The following is a 19,983-nucleotide window of genomic DNA, read 5'->3' on the forward strand; positions in this document are numbered from 1 at the left end:
GGGGGGGGGGGGGGGGGGGGGGGGGGGGGGGGGGGGGGGGGGGGGGGGGGGGGGGGGGGGGGGGGGGGCTCTTGTGGTACTGCTCTTGTGGTACTGCTCACCGTTCATCACTAGTCTTTGTTCGTTGTTATGAATAATAACAAGCCCGCTCTTGGCTCTGCCCTCACTTATAATGTTTTATGTTTTATCTGGGTTGAATGTATCTGGGTTGCTTTTCCAGTGTCAACAACGCATTTGATCAGTTCATAGACAAAGCACGCTGGACTTTAAAGAACTTCATCCTGCGGGCCATTTCCCCCTGCACTGATAGAACTAGGTCACTTGTTCACAATGGACCTCTCACACTCATCCATCTCCCCCCTGTTCTCTCCTCATTCCCCAGTAACCGGCTAGCCCCTAGCAACCACGACCGGATACAGAGGCTGAGGCAGGAGTTCCAGCAGTCCCAGAACGTCCCTGACGACCCGGACGACCGTAGGAGGACCTACAGCTTCGAGCAGCCGTGGGTGAGTGTCTGAAATGACAGGAGCCTGTCTGCCGGAGAAGATGGTTAGACTGTAGGACTGTTCATGTCAAGAAACGACCTCTACCAGACCACGACTCTGGACATGTAACTTCAAATGCTAGCCTGAGGAAAGAGCTAACGGTGTTAGCACCCGACAGTACCCGTGGCTAACTGGAGTATGGTGCTAACCATCACTAACCCCACTACTACCAGCTATGAACAAGACTGATGATATCACCCTGTCCCCACCTTAGGATTACCATTAACCTCCATGGGCCTTCCTGGCTAATTGTGCTAATGCTAACACCCCTCACCCTCAAATGTTCAACCACCTGCATGCAGGAGTTTGCACACCTCCTGAACCAACCATCACTAACCCCACCCACCTGTCACAATCTACTCATTGTTCCTGTTTTTGTGTCACCCACATGGAACCGCCCGCCACCTCATGGATTTGGGTTTGTCTTCACGTTGTTTCTGTGTACGGGGGGGTCTCATTTGTACACCCTTTGTTTTAACTGTGCCTTTTTACAGTTTAAAGGTGAGGTTGTGTACGTGACATTTATTTAATCCAAAGCTTCACTGGTTAACAAGAGGGGATAATTAGTGCATTCTGAAGCAACATGGGGTAATAATAAGCGAGCAAAATCTGAATGCCTTCAAAGTTTTTTGGAGTGATGAAATCGCTTGTCATATTTTTAGTATTTATTTTAGTCCTCCCTGCTTCCTTGCACCAAAACTCAAGTGCACTTGGTTTTACATTATTTTACATAACAAATCATGATGATTATATGAACAGTCAGCTGTAGCAAATGAAAAATTTTAAAGGCGAGATTTTACTACTTTTTTTTTTAAATGGTAGCATCTCTGTGTTATGTGTATTATATTATTGTTTTACACACTAAAGGAGTCATTTTCACCACATACCTTTATCTAGTTTGGGACAGCACACATTTTTGTTGATTTCACACAAATTCTATCACAACATATTCTAATACAAACACATTATGACATAATACATATTAGTGTAATGAATTTAAGCTATCGTGATAAGTAGCACAAATTTGTGTTGTCCCAAACTAGACACTAGGTGTGATGTAAATTGCGTGCTTTACAACAAATTATATAAATTTTCCTTGTTGGTTGTTTCTATACAAGGTCATTTTCCACACACAACTGTGTTTTTGTATATTTCTATATGAACTCTTTTTACTGCTGGTGTCTACACTACAATGTCCCACTGTAGCTTTGCCCCATCTCTGGTATGCAATGGGAGAATTTGGTCCTATGATTAATAAATTAAATGATAAAGTTACAGCTCACGAACCACCTATTGTATGCTCTGGCCTTTTTCTAGCTGATAAATCCAATAAAAATGTATGGTTTTGTTTTGCATTCGGCAGAGTCATGAGTCTTAATGGGTTCGAAGGACTGGTGCACATTCCAGCTGGCATTGTACGGCAAAAGCAGCACAGTGTGGGAAAGAAGTGCGCAGGTCACCTCTCCCTTTGTCGCTAAACAACCGAGCATGCTCTCAATTAAAGAGCCCAACAATACTGCAGCATTATGTTTGCTTACATCAACTGCAGCACATTCACTATTGTCGCAAGTCTCATTTTCCCATGTCAACTCAGTATTAGGTAAACCACACTCTGAAAGTTAAGGATTCCAAAGAGAGCTTTTGAACATTAAAGGGTTCTTCACAAAATGATTGTTCATACAAATTTGTGTAAATTTACTGAAAACAACTTTTCCTAATCCGCCTCTTACTGTATGCAGTGGGGTTCAGCATAGATTTTCTGCAGTCTCTGGTCAGAAATATCCACCTATCCATTTTTTGGATTATTCTGCTTGGTTGCCAAAGAAATCTTTGACATAGGACATGAAAATTTTCTATACTAGTGCTGTGAGATATTATACTCCTCAAAGTAAGGTATTGTAAAACGTAATGTTTTTTATGGGTACCAAAACTCATTTATGTTACTAACATTTGTCTAAGCATGCGCAGCCATACAAGAACTTTTAAATAAAAAAATTGGGATTGAAATGAAAAGCTGCCTAATGCGAGAATAAGTAAAGTAATAAGTAAGTTTGCAAATCTCACTAAGCATTCAATTCTTACATTAAGTACTGCTGAATATTTAATTCTATAAATAAATACATATATCAAACCAGCTTTTCTGTTGCTTTAACTGGGGGATCTTCCAGGAACCCTCAGTCTGAGGAACCCTCAAATGATCTTTTTAACGCCCTTTACCTTGTCAGAGTGCATCTCACGCTCAGGCTTGCTGTAGTAATTGCCTGTTATTAGGCTCATGCCCTGGCCATACTGGTGGGCCGTATGGAAAGCAGGAGAATGTGCCTTTGAAATTCAATTACCTCCCCCATGCATATATTACATTTTGTTGCTTCATCTGAGCGATGTGCAAGGAGCCAGTGTCCTTTTCCTTAATTCACCTACAACTGCCCCCTTACAGTGTATGCCAGGATAGTGCTGCATATGAGGTACTGCTTACATTTATATGCTGTTTTTAATATGGCAGGAAATGGTTATGCTAAAAATAAATCAAACAGATCAAATAGATCTTAGGTAGGTTTGCAGAAGAAAATATCTATTTTTGTGCTGAAATGGTTAGTCAGATTCATAGATCCATAGAGAAGTCAACATCGATAGAAGTTTTAAGTATTTTTCCTAGGTCCAGATTCTGAGATTTGTTACCTTTCTGTTGTCATTGTTCATCATTGTAAATGGAATATCTTTACTTGTTTTGTCCAACCAACAGTCCAAAACTCAAAGTGAAGGCGCCGGCTCGGACTCCCTACTACTAAACTATAAATCAGCTGATCTAAAAGATAATAGTTTACTTGATATTAAAAACACAAGCTGTTTTCTTAACCGTCCCTATTTAGGCACATGACGTTCTCCAACATATATCAACAATATCTCCCGTTTGCGATGGGAGCCCCCTCCTCTTTTTCACCATAGTTTGGGGAGCAGGGGGGTGATTGTGGGTAGCACGGTCTAATTCCATCAGGATGACTGATGCTGGCTCTCACGGCAGCACCGGGCCAGCTTTATTGCACTCATTTATACCACTAGGGGAAAAGAGGAGTTCATTCACTTGATGCTGGGGGTTTAGAGAGGGCATAATATTTCCTCTTGTATTTTACTGTAACATTTTAATACTGCTATTATCTGGATTCCTGTAGGGTGTTTTCCCCCTCCCCTCTACAGTCACTGTGTTGAGGCAGATGAGCCAATATATTCCTACTGTAGGAATATTCAACAATCCTAAACTGCTAAGGGGATTTCTTTCTCATGTGAAAAATATTGGGACTGTAATTTACTCACGGGTAATTTTCAATTCAGCTATGCAATATAGTTGTGTGGGTACTCACCCTCCCTCTCAGCTGTATGCCAGCCTATCCTTGTGGTCACTGAGCACTGAGGCAATGCCAATCAATTCCAGAGATGATTGCCCTCGGCTTCATTTGGTTTAAAGGGGAGTGTCTTTTTAGCACTCTTAATCGTTTTATGGCCTTCCCACCAACTGATGTCCACAGTGATCCCGCCAGGCTCTGAATACATTGCACAGCCATAAAAGTAATTAGATTGCCTTTGTGTTACGACACAATTATTGAACCCACACCACTAATGAACATTGGAGGAGCTGAAGGAGTTGTGGTACAAGCGTGGGCTGGACCTTGAGGTGGTGCTCTGCTGCTGAGAGCGATATTAGTGTATGCTCTCTGTGTGGATGTGCACTCTCGTACATCATCCATCTTTGTGAGGACCAGTTTTTAGAACTTGACAGTGAAGACATTTTGTTCGGTTCTGTTTGGGTTACAGTTAGCTTTAGGTTAAGGTAAAAGGTGAGGGCTTATGTCAGGCACATAGTGTCAGAATGCCCCTCGTGGCGGGGAGGAGTAGCATCCAACAGTTTTTAAAACATTACAAAACTGAATCACACCTACTTTGCCCAGCAATTAGCCATGTGTACAGAGGTTACGGAAGTAGGCAGGATTTGAACATCTGTCCCAGGCAGCTGCTTCAGTCTTTTCCTGTGTGTAAAACCCGAGTGCAACACCATGAGTGCCTTTAAAGAGAGAATATATGAAAGTGTGTGCCATTATCCCCATTTGAAAAATAAATTCTGTGATACTACAGTGAGCGAGGACATACGGCTTTTAGAGAAAAATCAGGTAGAAAATGGGATGCAGCCGGGGGGAGGCCAAGACGGCTATTGGGAACAGGTATAAATACCTTTGCCTTTAGACATGGTTGGGCAAACATTGTACAAAGTAGTTTGTTTCAAGGATACTAAACCCCACTGGGTTGGAATAAGAGATGCATTAGTATATTTTAATGAATGGCTGGGTGTTTGTGCATATGCCTGTATATACATTCATAAAATAAAAGAATAATTCCTTTAAAATTATATTTTGCACCTTAAAATCATTACAAACTTGCAGATATTTACAAATGTACATAACACTCATCACGACTGTGTGTGCACATGTGACTTAATAACGTGGAGGTGATTATCTACTGTACAAGGCTGTTTGGCAAGGGGGGGGGGGAACTGTCACAGTGTCACTACACCGAGTGTTATCTCCTTCATTAACACCCACTAACCTCCACATCGTCTCATCACTGCACCCCTGCTCTGAGTCTCCAGCATGGCCCCTCCCTCACTTCCCTTCCTGTCTGTCTGTGTCTCACCTTCATTTTGACCTGAGAAGAGACGAGCTCAGGGTGTGTCTGCCCAACTAAATGCTGGTAAGTGTCTGTGGTTTGGACTTGGGGGTGCGGGGGGCAGTGGGAGATTTTGTGAGGTGTCCTGTGTCAGGGACCGCTGCTAGTTTTAATGGGCTACTGTGTGGAAACCTTGACTTCAAGTGTGTTGATTTTCAGTTATCCGAGGAGGGTAAAAATTTTGCATGAATTTGTTAATTAGGAAAAAAATACGAGATTTTCATTTGTTCTAGCAGACATAATGCCTTTTATTCATACAGTACCTGATTCATAATGAATTCATCCTAATTATGATATCTGAGCTTGATTAAACCCATCATAAGAGATAGATTTGAGTGTCTCATTGCTTTGGGGTAAAAATCTTTTATTTTTAAACATCAGTTTTTCTAAAATAATTTTTTTTTATAGATAGTACATATTTATCACCCACAGGTGCCCCAAAAAAATCATTAAATTCAAGCAAAAATACAGGATGAAAATTACCATAGCTGGAGTGGAAACCAAAAAGGCTTAAACATGAAAATATTTTAATTTACAATATAATCTTTTATTTATTTATTAATTTATCACTTCTTGTGTTAGAGTGTTAGAACATCTCCCGTTCATGCATCTATCTTGCATTAGCGCTGCAGACAGTTCAGCATCCTCAATATTTAAGTGAACACAGAAAATTCATCAATATGTATTTAACTCTGGGTGTGTCAACGCAAAGTAACTGTCATAAACAAAAATTTATTGTCTGAGATCAATAAAATAATATTGAATTTAAACACTGTACATCAAATATCCACAATGTGCTCATTTCCACTCATTGTATTGGGCGGGATTTCAATCAAGTGTGAATTCTTGTCAAATAAAAACACATATATGGAGTAATAATTATCACAATGGGGACATCAGAGTTAACCAAGCTGCCATCTTGCTGTTTTCAGTCAAACACCAGCAGCAATGGTCCGGGTGGGTACAGCCAACCGGGTCGCCACTCGGTGTCGGTCGAGGTTCAGATGCAAAGGCAGAGACAGGAGGAGAGAGACTCGTTCGCCCAGGCACAGCGGCAGTACAGCTCCCTGCCACGGTAAGAGTGATGGACGGAGAGAGAGCGCATGTGGGTGTGACAGGCTTGATATAATGTTGTGTTTCTGTCTGTCTAACAATATACATGTGCTAAGAGATTGTGTTGTGTTTGTTAGACATTGTGTGTGTGTTAGTACATGTTGAATCTTCTTGTGTTCCTGCTGTTTGTCTTATATGAAATGTGTCCAGGAGGTTCTCTGCGTGTTCTGTAGACTTGTAATTTGATATAATGTGCCATAATGTATCAAGAGCGTGCGTGCGTGCTCGTACATGCCTGTCAGATTATGTCAGATTCAATGTAATGGCCTTGTGACAGTAATGATAGCAGATTATATATATAGAACATCTGAATAAGAAACGGGTCTATAGCCGGCCAGTTTCATCCCACAGACCTACACGCACACACACACAGCTTTGAAATGGACAGATCATATTACCCTCTCACACAGATCTGACATGATTGCTTTCCTCTCCGTTAATGTAATTCCCTTTGATCTGCATGCTATGACTGCCTGTTGTTACAGGAAGTGCTAGGGTGTGTGTGTGTGTGTGTGGTGAGGGATAGCGGGTACAGGAAGTGACTTATTGGAGACATGGGGACATTTGTCTTTATTTTAAAAGTGAATATTTGTGGGCATTGCTTACATTTGGGCTTAAAATGTTTGTTTATTTTTTAGTTTAGGTTTGGTAGTTGTAAAGTTGAATTTCTGCCTTCAGAGTGAACATTTCATTTGGACGTTTGAAGTCAATAGACAAAACCTTGCTCTCCGTGGTGTGAAATGAGTTGGAAAAAATGATCACTCAAGTTAAAATATTGGAATTCTTTATAATACAAAACCATTTCAGAAATCGGATATTGTAAGTTGTTTAAAAGACAAAATTTTGTATTTCAAATCAGAATCGCTTCATTATCAAGTTAAAGTAAAATCCAAACCAAAAAGTGTCGTTTGCTTAAACTTTCAAAATATTTTTTTGTCCAGTTTAGAATGCTCTCAAAATACCATTTTGTTGTGTTCTACCAAATAAGATGTCTTTCAAAATGTACCTATTAAATTGACAGGACTACCACCTTCACTGTTTTTTACCGTATCACTTGGTTTAATCAAACATGGTTGCCATTGGTAAAGGAATTTCTTCTTCTTCTACAATAATGTCAGGTCATGTGAATTTACACAGGGTTTGTAATCTATACTTACAAAACAGTAGTATTGACAGGCCCTCGATTCTAAGTAGCAATAAATATTAAATAAAAATTTGATGCACGTGAGCTGGAAAGATGATATTAACTTGACCTGATGTTGTAACTTGACTGTGAATAGATGGAGCAACTCAGTCAATAGACTTTAATACTGTAGAGAAATTAATGGAAACCAATGGCTGCCTGGAAAAGCATAAAAATATATTAAATTATCCACTTATAACTGGAAAACCTGCATTAAAAATTGTCAAAATGTTAAGTACTTATGCACAAACGCCAGAATGTTCAGGCATGAACTGTCCAGGAGGAAATAAAGTTATTATATTTCCCTAAGCAGGCTGTAATCACTCGCTCAAACTCTCAAACACCCTGCAAGGTCAAACCAAGCAGAGGTGTGCTGCTGCACATCATCAACTTACCGTGCATATACAACATTAAATACATTATCTTCTATTACTTCACCATCTTACTCTAATCCACTGTTATTGACATAAATCCCTTCCTTGATAAATATTGCAGGCAGCTTTGCTGAAAGATTAATGAACTACCGCCTCGCTCCAGCGGCCAGAGGCAACATGCTGTGGCCCTGTCCCTGCACTTCTCCACTAATTCCATTAAGAAAGTGTTCTGTTTGGATAAACCCTGCTGTAGTATCTTGAGAACATTTAACTATTGTTTGACTTAGAGCATACCATCGTGTGAAGTCAGAGGCTGAGACAGAGTAAATATGGTGTTTAGGAGATCACCGCCTTGATGGGATGCATATGGGTCCAATGTTTTACTTGGAGGGCAAAATCCTTCATAAGAGCATGACTGGATTGTGAATGGAGACGTGATTAATGGTGGTCGCATTCCTTAAAAAACAGCTTTCATTTTAGATAAAGGTCAGTTCCCTTCTGGGCGAGACCCTTCCCCTAAACAAGGAGCTGTGAGTAAAAATAAACCGCTGCCATTTGAAACGGTGACGGCGGATGAAGGGCCCATTGAGCACCATTGATTTCAGAGCCAAAATAATGCCATTATGGGAGGTTAAAGGCTGGCTACAACAGCTGCAGTGGCATTTGGTCTCACTTGTGTCTGCATGCATGCATATGTGTCACAATCACATGTCTATCTAACCTGCACTACAACCTCTCACAAAGTCTCCCTCTTTTCTCTTAGTCTCACTCTGTCACCTTTCCCGCTATTTATTTATTTTTTTTTTTATCATCTGTCATGCTTCGCCGTGTGTATGCACAGAATATAGAACAGTATACATCTTTCTGTATTTATCACACATGTACAAGCCCCTCTTTGGCACGGCATCAGACAGAGAGAGCAATCTGGTTTGCATTTCTCAGCAGGGAGGCAGACCGGCTTTGGCCTCTTTGTCAACATATGAAATGAAATCAGATGCCAGGGACGCCTGTCTCTGAAAATTGGAATCACTCAACCGTGTGCAAGAATAAACCTGGGCTATATTCTCCTATCTCACCGATCGAGAAGCGTATCCATTCCCAATTTCATTCAATCTCTGTTGAATAAAAACAAAGGTCTTTTCTATTCTCATTAAGGATTTTTTTCTCCCCTTCCTACTCAAATCCAAACACAAGAATAATACGATTTCTTCACAGCTGGCTGATAAACCTGCTAATTATGCATGGCTCAGAGTCAAAAGCCCATTGATGCTTTGGTGTGTCATCATCTTCTCTCTTTGCTCTGGTTTTGCCTTGCCCTCAAGATAAATGGGTGGAGCTGTAGGGCTTGGGACACTCATGCATATCGTATGGGCTCATACACACACACACACACACACACACACACAAAGGCAGGGTTGCCACAAAGAGGCTAGCCAAGCAGAAATGAGAGGTGATGTCACACATCTGGATTTTTCGCCCCACATCTTTCTGGTAAAGGGCGAGGCAGCCCCCCAGACGCATGATAACTAACTGTGCCTTTAAGACACTTGTGTTAGGTGTCAAATATCAGCCTTGGTGAATCCATTGTGGGCAAAATGGTCGCCTCATTTTTCCATCTGCGAAAGGTTTGCTGTTACTGTCTGTCAGATCCAATGGTTGTTTATGTCAGTCTTGAAATGGGCCTAATGCGCTTTAAGGGGGCTTTGACATGGTTAGGTATCTCTGTATGTTGTTACCGTGGGCTGGTACTTGCCCTGAGGCAGTTTGTGAGGCTGTAATGGTGCCTCTTATCCATTCGATGTGATCTGTTGGCTACCAAGCAGCTGACAGAAAAATCATTTTTCAACAAACATCTAAACGCAAGGCCCTCTCCTAAAAGGTAATATGTAGGATGTGAACAAACATTTCTGTTGCAGGCAATATTTTTGCCACCATGCCAGGCCACGAGATGTGGCTCAGAGGGTTGATGTTGTGTGTCATGGAGAAATAAAGTGTTTGAGAAAGAAAGAATGAGAGAGCAGTTGCTGGCACACTTGTGATTGTTTTAACCCCTATGAGCTCATGTATGCCTTTTGTATCAGAAATCCCAGTTTCTCAATGACACAGATCTGTGTGGGGGGAAAAAAGTGCATTAATAGTTACTGTGCAAAATGGGAACCTTTAGAAGCTAATGAAGCATAACTTTCCGAATTTCACATTTGTGAGTGTAATAAAAACAAATATAAGTGAATTAAACGGTAGTTGGGTGCAGCCCACAGTCTGACCACTCTACACTTTCTGTTTTCATCACAAAGTAATGAAGGTGAGTTCAGTGCCCTAACTCCCAAATATAAATTTAAAAAAGAACTTTTTTTTTATGTTTTACAATATCGATTCCTAGAACATTAACAGTGCCCTCTTTACACGCTCAATACAACATGAACTGTACTGCTAGTATGACAAATTATGGCTACCATATTCTGATAATAACTATATATGGCATGTTAGCTGAGACTTGCAGTGACTATGCTTATGAAAGCATAGGCTTTAAAGGGTTGAACAAATGATGACTCTGTCATTTCTGTTTATGTTTAAGGAATCATGAAAACAAAAGTCAAACCACATCCCACATGTTCCTGTCCTGTTTCCTCTCTCCGCACCAGGCAACCCAGGAAGAATCCCAGCTCCATCTCACAGGACTCCTGGGATAAGGCATACCCACCTGGCGAGGGCTTCCAGACAGCAAAGGACAACCCCCGGTACTCCAGCTACCAGGGCTCCAGGAACGGCTACCCGGGCGGCGTTGGGGTCAACGCCAGAGTCCTTCTGGAAGCCCAGGAGCTGCTGAGGCAGGAGCAGAGGCGCAGAGAGCAGGAAGCCAAAGGGAAGTTAATGCAGGAGAGCACCAGTAACAGCAGCTATGAGGGGTACTCCACAATGCACCTGAAGGACCCAGCCTCCCCCAAGGGCCCGTACCGCCACGATGTGCCACCTTCGCCTTCCCAGTTAGCAAGGCTTAATAGATTGGGGTCAGAGAAAGGAAGACTTTTTTATTCTTGATGAGTATTATTGGACTGATGGATGAAGAGCGGAACAGAGAACTTAAGTTTTAAGAGCGAAGGGGGTTTCCTTAAAGAAACCGCAAAAGTGGACGCTACAAATCTTGACAAAGGGACAACCTTAGAGGTCTTATAGCTTAGCAATGATCCTAGAGGTAAACAGTTGTGAAGTGTACTCAGTATGTGGGTGTTTGTGTTCAATTCCTCGCTGTGCCGATGACCTATACCAGTAGTCACTCAGTCCCTCCTACAAACACGAGACACTCAGTGCCTTCTCTGCATTCACAAACACGATGCTTGTTCACAGTCGTTCAGGACTCTGATTCATCGAGTTCTGGCACTGTCACGGACCGACAATCAAATGGGCAGACAGGCAAGTGAGTGGGTGTTCTTCTGAGCCCCGGGGGAGGCGTAAGTTTCTGTGTGGGTTTGTGTGCGGAGAGGTACATGTTTCACAGTCAAGTGTGCCGTGACTTTACAAAATGTCCCATGGATGACTCTTCCCATCGGTCACAAATCACCCTTTCTTCGCTTCACTAAAGTTAACATTCAACCCCTACCGACGCTGCTGGCGTTTCTCTGCAATCTGTTTTTTTTTGGGGGGTTTTTTCTACTTCCAGTGTTTTCTCCTCAGCGATCGAGCTCTCTCACTCGAGCACTCCCCGGGGAGCAGAGAAAACAAGGCAAAGTGTATGAAAGAAGCAGGGCACGGTGTGTGAGTTATTAATAAAAAAGCCCCCCTCATAAATGATTCATATCGTGTGTTATCTCTGTGGAGGAGACCCAGGCAGAGAGGGAAGACAGCTCTGATCCTTTGCCTGGCCCCCCTGCGCCGCCCTGGGCTTGATTCGCTGGCCCGCCTGCCTGTCTGTCTGGAGCTCTGGCGCCCATCCTCTCGTTGTTCTCGTCGTCTCTCTGTTCATTACCTTTCTTTCTTCTTCTACCTCAACACCACCTTTATCCTCCTCTTCCACTCCCCTCCTTGCTCATCTCCCACCTTCCTCTCATCTCATTTCACCGCTCCCCTTCCCGTAAGTCTTCCTCCTGCTACCCACTACCACCCACCTCCTCGTCTCCCGAGTCAGGCTCTGCACTGAATTTTTCATCAATAGCCACCTGCTGCCTGCCAGAGCCAAAGAACGCTGCCACCAGAGGCACCGACAGAGGGCCCGGCTTCTGACATAAAGAGAGGAATAAAAGCAAAAGAAAAAGAGCCAGAATGTAGATGGATAAAGAGACAATGAGCCTCCCAGCGTGAGATTAGCTGGGGCTTTTCTCCTTTTTTTAACAAAAGGCAAAATTGGCCTCAAGAGTTAATTGCTTTCAATTACTGTAATTGCTTTCTGCATTTTTATCGTTTAAGCATTTAGCTGACACTTCTCCAGAATTCACAGAAATGTTTCTTTGAACTACTTTCTTCCAAAGAAGTTGTATGAAAACATCTCACTATGTCACAGTCTGTGAATTATCCACAGTAAAGGCCTGGTCACACTAGAAAGTGCCACTAGTCAGAGCACTAGTCAGACACATGTACGGTCACAATAGAGTTCGCTATGTGTCAGTCAGCAGACTCATTAGCTCAGGACAGGACAGTTAGTTCAAATAGTTTATTCTTTAATACATATTTGTACCGTCGACCCTCTTTAACCATGCGTCTTTTGCGGAGCAGTTTATAATATAACAGATGGTGCAGCTCAACTATTTAGTGATAGCTTCTTTCATTCTGGACTCTGCAGCTTTCCATTTCCTCAAAGGTCAGTACTGTCAAGACAGATTGTTAATGGTCAACAGTGGAATTTGCCTGCCTAAAGTTGAACTTGATCCTAAAGTTTCACGTAGATTTACTTCGCCTAGTGAGCACATCTACAGATTGTGGCGATTCCGTTGACATGAATAGATTTTCCTGACTTTTTACATGCTCGTCTGACTGGGCCTTAAGCAGGACATTGTTTTGGTAAGAGATGTTGCTGAGGAGATGTTGATTTATTTTAAACGTACTTTTCAAAGGCTGTGAGGACCACAAATGAAATTGCATTTACCTCCATTGTATTAGGATGGAGACAGAATCTGAAAACCTGGACAAATTGAACCAAAACTAGCTGCATGACTACATAGCACTAGAGGTAAATGGTTTTGGTTTTGTTTTGGGGTTTTTTTGTATTTTGGGTTAAAAACCATTTAAACCAGTGACATTTGTGATTATGAATCACGCTAGCCCAATGGCTTGTTCCATTATGACCTGAGAGTATTTACATTTTCATTCCAATCAAACTCTACAGCAGCTGAATTGTATTTATTTTTTTTCATCCAGAGAGGAGGAACTAATCAGTCAAACTAGCCGCTATAGTTGTGGGTTGGAAAGAAGACCTTGGGCGTTGATGACACATGCAGAAAAATCCCTGCCGCAGCCCACCAGCTCACTGCTATAATTGTTGCAGTAGGTGGCAACCAATCCTCTTAGTCTGTACCTACCCTCCTTTGACATCACTAATGTTTGTGAAATGATTGTCTCTGCCTGCATGTGAACAAATGAGACCTAGCTGAGGTCGAACTTTAAACAAAAGGGAAATGCACAAAAAAAATCATCAAGCTGTGGAAAACAAACAGGCAGCACGTAATTGCCCTTCACTCCCCCACACTCTCCATATGCAGAGGGAAGCTGCATGATATACATTATCTCCTGTCGGTTAATGAAGGCCCTTGCTGGGGAAAGATACAGGCTTACTAGGGGTAATAAATGATGAACGAAAAAGTAAGACGATGAAGAAAAAAGCCCTTTTCGATGGCATTATTCCAGTGTGTAGACCTGTATTTTAACCTGAGGAAAGTTCACGATACTACTCTGTTTTAAGCTAACGAAAATGTCCCTTCTGCATTATGTATGTTACATGGGTGTAACAACACAAACAGACTATGGCCTCTTGCCAATGTGTTGTTAAATCCACGTGTCCCGTTACCAAATAAGATACAAACTGTGTAGGTGAAGTTAAACTCCACTCTGAATGGGTTTTTTTGTACAAAAAAGTGTTTGGTTGTAGTGGCCAGCACTTCCTGCTGTGAACACTAGTGTGTCTGGAAATGCAGTCTAGCGCATTTAGAAGGATGTATTTGACCTGTGCTCTACATGTCATGGACTTTTACTGTTCAGCTGTCCAGTTACAGGGTCCGGTGTTGATAAGTGCCTGAGATAATATCATAATATTTTACACAACTAGGGACACAATGTGATTTGTTTAACAGAGACACTACAGCACACAAACTACAGTGTGTTTTTAAAACATTTTTCATCATATTAAAATGTGTTTTGAGGTACTCCTTCCTGAACCTTTTTGATTTTATTTTATTTACAAGAGCCAACACTTACAAGCAGTTATCAGTGTACTTGTATCCCATTTGACATTGCCTTCAACCATGCTGTACAATGATGTGTTTTAAAGTATAAAAAATAATTGGAAGCTAATGGAAGCTTGATGTGCAATGGTTTAGTTTTGGTTTTGTTTTTTTCCAGAAAACTTTTACATGATATATTAAGAAATGTAAACAGCCACTTTTCCTGTACATATCAAATTTAGAATAAAACGGAAGGCTGTTCCATCCTGTTTACAACCTCGCCTGCTTCTGCCTGTCCTACCTTTTCTTTCCTCTGCCCGGGCTTTCAACAGGGATCAAATGAGTTTTAAATTAAGCAGGAGGGACTCATTCTGCTGTCAAATGTCAAACCTGTCAGGTCTGCTTGCTCATCTCTTCTTCTGTGACCGTCAGAGAAGTTGACGAATACAGAAGAGATAACCTACGATGTGAAACACCATTAATTCCTGTGGGGAAATTGTGCAGCAGCTGATGTACAAATGTAACCGAAACCAACATTGGGCTTCTCTGCAACAACTGTGTCTCCCTGTGTAACCGATCTGTTGAACACACTGAGGTAATCTCCCTGAACACCATTGTGTTTCCTGTTATGAAGTCCAACCACATTCCCATTGTCCCTCACAGGGGATCTGTTGAGCAGCTCTCTGCTACTGTTGTTGTTCTGAAGGTCAAAGGTGACGTCCTCACCAAATACCGCTAACACTACTTAAGCCAAGTATGTGCTGGACGAAACTGAGGTTTAAGAACAGTCAACATGCAGTGGTCAGATCCAGACTACAGAAGGGGTTTCCATTTGTACTTTTAAAAACACTGTATATTTGAGTCTTTTGAACCATAGACGCTCAATAACCTTCAGAGCATTTCCGTCAAGGTGCACTGAGGAAACCCACATGCCCACACGCCCTCACACACACACCAGGGTTTGCATTAGTGAGGACATTTTGCACTCGCAAGCATGGATTTACAAGAACACAGGATGCCGGCTCAGCTGTCTCGGCCCTCTATCTCCATTGGTAAATCCTGCTGAAATATGGAACACGCACAGTGCCTTTTTAGTTTAAAGCAAGACATGCCAGTGTGTGAAACACAAAGGTATACCCAGGGTTCATCTCTTAGAACTCTTAGCATGCATCTTTATGTCATATATTGCATAGTATAACATGTGCCATGCTGTCCAAAGGAGAGGTGTCAATTTTCATTAAAAACACATAAAAGCACAAAAGATATAAAAGCAAGGTCCTGGGTATATCCCATTAGAGGACATTAGAAGTAAGTTCACACTGTGGACTGTAGCATCAAATGTTTTCTCATAATTTAAAATGTGTCCTCTTGTGACAACCAGAATTTCTCACCGTAACTGAAGTTTGACTTTAACCTCTTGGAAACAGACAACTATTTCCAGGAATAAATACTCAGTAATAACTCCTCAACCATTAGGCCTAGATGCATAATTCTGCTCTTCTTTGATAGGTCAGAAGCTAAGGAATATGTGTCAACTGTGAATGAACATATTTATTTTCTATTAAAATGGTATAAAATGTATATTTTAATAGCAATATTGCCATCAAAACCATCATCCTGTAGATTTTAATGCAACTGAATATCTTATATATAATAACAACAGTTATTACACTGGCAAATGTCAATGTTTTGGCCATGTTTACTGTTTATATGTTCACTTTTATTGGGAGTTTTCTTAAAAAAAAAACTTTGTGTCCATACAACCATGTTCCAAATAACATAGCTTCCAAAACCTTGATATATTGATCAACATTCCTGTGACCAAAAGCACTCCCACGCTTTATAAGCTTCTAACTTGAGAACAGGACTACAGAGCTGTGAGTAGGCTCTTTCTCTTCGTATTGAGCAGACAAATCGTTTGATGTATTGGATGTCTGCGTAGCTACTACGAGTCAGCCAGTAAACGGCGATAAAGATTGTCTGTTCCAAAGCAACACTTCTTCTCTCATTCATTTTGAGGGGAGAAAGAAACCTATGAGCTCACCTATTGCGCAATACCAAGATGGTGGCCGGGAGATATTTTCACACACAGAAAATGGTTATTTTTGGACGGAAAACAGTGAAATCGGCGGAATCGGAAAGTAACTCAGCGGTTGTACCTGTAAATGTAAATTGGTGTGCTTGTTGTTATTATTCGGTTAATAACTGTGAGTTTTGTGATTTGAGTGATATGAGTTACACAGTTGATCAGAGCTGGAGCTGAGCTTTCTTTAGAGTGGTCGGACTGCGGTGTAGGATGTACAGTTGCAGCCCTCCTACCCCGTACACAAACTGTTTCAGACTCTCCCCTCTGGCAGGAGGCTGCGGTCCATCAGGACCAAAACCTCTCGCCACAGAAACAGTTTCTTCCCGTCTGCAGCTACCCTCATTAACAAGGCCCCGGTCCCCTACTGACACTCCCCCCTTGCAAACGATACAAATGTCTCTGCACAATACTGTTTCATCTCGTGTCGGGCACAGACCTGGCACATCCCACATAATTGTTGTTGATCTTTGTTGTATATTTTTATGTTGTCAGTTTATATATTTATATGTACACAATATTCTCTTCCGTTGCGTTACTTCTGCACGGCACAGACCCAGAATAATACACATGTATACATCTGCAACGTTGTTCTTCCATTCCATATTTATATATTTCTACATTTATTTATGTCGACTGTATTGTGTATGTTTGTCTACGTGTAGCACCTTATCACCACAGCAAATTCCTCGTATGTGTAAAACACTACTTGGCAATAAAGCTCCTTCTGATTCTGATGAGAGATATCTGGATGGCAATAAATGCAGCCATGTACAGTGATTACAGAGCGATTTATGTTGTGATGTAAGTTTAGATGCTTGGTGTTTGATGTGTGTTTGGTATGGATACAAATGGTTGGTTTGAGGTTCTGACTGAGCCTCCTAGCTTCACAGAGGTGTGTGGCACGCATAGGGTGACAAAATAGCCAACTAGGATCAGACATGGATTTCTCTTTTGCATTTTGGGCGAAAATCAATCGTCTTGCCCAATACCAGGCAGGTCCGTGCTTAACAGAAGTGCTGATAATGAATAGTATGTTGTTTATTTTCATTTTGTTAATGTTATAGTGTTATTATGTGTGTCTGAAGTGGTTTGACCTACAATATTTTCACCAACAGATTTTGCACTTTGCTTCTTTCACGTTTTGTCAACAATATTTGGCCACACAGTTGGAGTCCAAGATGTCCTTTTAACATGAACAGTAAATCGAGGAAACTGCTGCAACTAAAAAGTTGATTCAGTTATACAGATAATAATGATATTTGGAGGTTCAAATACCCGCTAAACTAATACCTTTCCCATCAGCCCCAGTTGCACTTTGTGTTTAACACACTACAGTAAGATGGTGAACAACATGGCAAACATTATACTAGCTGACCACTGGCATAATTGTGAGCCCGTCAGAATGCTGACGTTTTGGCACAAAGCCCCGCTGTGCTGAAGTACAGCCATACAGAGTAACATGAAGGGCTGTAGGCTGTTTGTTTTATTAATTTAGTTCCTTTTTTGCTCTGTGAGGTAGTGCAATGTAATTAAATACTTATTACATTGTTCCTGTTGCGTGTTATCAACGACCAGATTTTGTTTTCTTTTTCAGTGTAGATCCACAAAATAATCAGTACGTACCATATTTTTTGGGGGCAATGTCCAGAGTCTGCATGTAGAAGTTCCTTTAATTATGGAGTTGTTTCTCTTGGCTCCATTTGAATTACACAACCACAATCTTCGACTGTTTCTGATTAAGAGTTCCACTGGAGTACTTGAAGTTCTACTACCTTGCTGAAAGATTTGCTGATAACCTTTTTTTATTATGGAAAAAAAATACTCTTCCAATCTCTGATCTCTTACCAATTTTTTAAAAACCCCTCTAACGGGATCCTCTTCGTGTAACCTTCGTCTGGTTCAGTTCTCTGCCAAAAGCTGCACAATGAGATCCAAAAACATCCATGCAAGACGAGAATGGCAGCTCTCCAGTGCAAGAATTAACCTCAATTAAATCTATCTTTATTAACGGTAAACATCAGGCCAATGTGTTTTGGCATTAAAGCATTTATCGCAGCATTGTGCTCATGAATATTGGTTTTTATACTGTAATGCCTATCTACATGAGTGTTGGCGCTGCTGTGCATTTTAAAATCTTCAACAAAACTAAATATAAATAGTAACATCTATATGAAGCCTGCTGTAGATTCCAAAGTGTGCACTCTTAACAGTGTTAAATTATAAGCTATTACAAAACGTATACATTAAAAGAAGGTAATATAAATAGAAAAATTACATTTGCATTTAAATGATGTATTAATATTGTAAAGGAAAAACGTTGCCAGTTAATCATTTTATTAATTAAGCTAATTAGTTAAATTCACATGCCTGTCAAATTTTATCTCACAATTCATTTGCTTTCTGTGTTTTATAGTTTCCATTTTGTGAAGTTAAATTTGTGTCACTCCCAACCCAAAGAGCAGCAGCAGGAGCTCTGATTGGCCAGCTGTTATGTTGGTGGCCAATCAGTATTTAATTTGTTTTGCAATAGCTTTTTTAAATGTATCCATTAATTATTTCATTTTAATTGAAAATTTCTTTGATGGCACACCTCAGATTCCATATACTTTTGTTATGCTCTTCGAAATGAACCTTTGTGTAATCAAAGTTTTTTGCTAAGAAGAGTAACACCCTGGACCTGGTTTCACAGAAGCATCTTAACAACATGCATACAAACATAGTGACACACACACAGGCCCACCAGCCTGCTCTTGATGCCAGTAAACTTTACCTTCTATATTATTTGTCATTCTCCTTTAGAAGCGCTTCTACATTTTAATGCTCTCCACATCGCCACCCGGAGCAATGTCACGGATGATTTCAACCTCAGCCCTTTGTGTCAACAGAGAGCCACAACAAGAGGCTGCTAAACCTTTTATTTTACTGCCATCCATGCACCGTGTCGCCATTAACACAACCTATTATTTTGTTTAATGTCACGCTCACCTCATACAGAGTGCGGTTCAACTGCTGAGCTTACTGGGAGGTCGGATAAGGGCCTGTTCAGAGGTGACACCTGTTTCTGCTCACTAAGTGGGTTTTTTTTTCTTTTTTCTTCAGTGTTCATGTCGAGGATGGAGAGCTCACAGATGACACCATCCCTCTGGAATTTGGGGAGGAAGCTGGAAGAGTTGCAAAAGCGGAGGAAGAAATGAGACCGTAAATCAAGATGGTAGACAAAGGAAGCTAACTGAGGAAGTTCTCCAGATTTAAACTCCTTTCCACTTGTCAGACATCTGGAAAGAGTTGGGTTTTGTTAAAATATAGTATCTTGAATATTCTGACCTTCTGAAAAAACTCAGACTCAACAGTCTCATTCTGTTGACATACAGCATAAACTGAACATTTGTCCATGAGTCTTCACTACTTTACTACCTCTGCAATTCTGGCCATTCACATGATTTTTCATAATTAGTATTATCTGTACAGAATGTGAGGAATGTGTTTTTGCATTGAGATGATCCTACTGTTTTTTTTGTATTTATTTATTCAATTATTGACTTTAGAGCAAGTAAGTCGCATTCCCTAATACTTTTGGCTCTGAAAATTACCCTCCTCG

General features: G+C 41.1%; 1 protein-coding gene across 6 annotated transcripts in view; it reads left to right on the top strand.

The window, feature by feature from the left end:
- LOC123971976 (partitioning defective 3 homolog) overlaps positions 1–14,579 on the top strand; it is a 291,948-nt gene extending 277,369 nt beyond the window's left edge. For all 6 annotated transcript variants that reach the window (XM_046051123.1, XM_046051122.1, XM_046051124.1 and 3 more), the window contains 3 exons: positions 383–506; positions 6,194–6,336; positions 10,574–14,579. In XM_046051123.1, the coding sequence (XP_045907079.1) occupies positions 383–506; positions 6,194–6,336; positions 10,574–10,970 (664 nt within the window). In that variant the 3' untranslated portion in view covers positions 10,971–14,579. The remainder of the gene's footprint in view (positions 1–382; positions 507–6,193; positions 6,337–10,573) is intronic.
- The last annotated feature ends 5,404 nt before the right edge of the window (positions 14,580–19,983 follow it).

Source organism: Micropterus dolomieu, linkage group LG06, assembly GCF_021292245.1.
Source record: "Micropterus dolomieu isolate WLL.071019.BEF.003 ecotype Adirondacks linkage group LG06, ASM2129224v1, whole genome shotgun sequence".
Classification (NCBI taxonomy): domain Eukaryota; kingdom Metazoa; phylum Chordata; class Actinopteri; order Centrarchiformes; family Centrarchidae; genus Micropterus; species Micropterus dolomieu.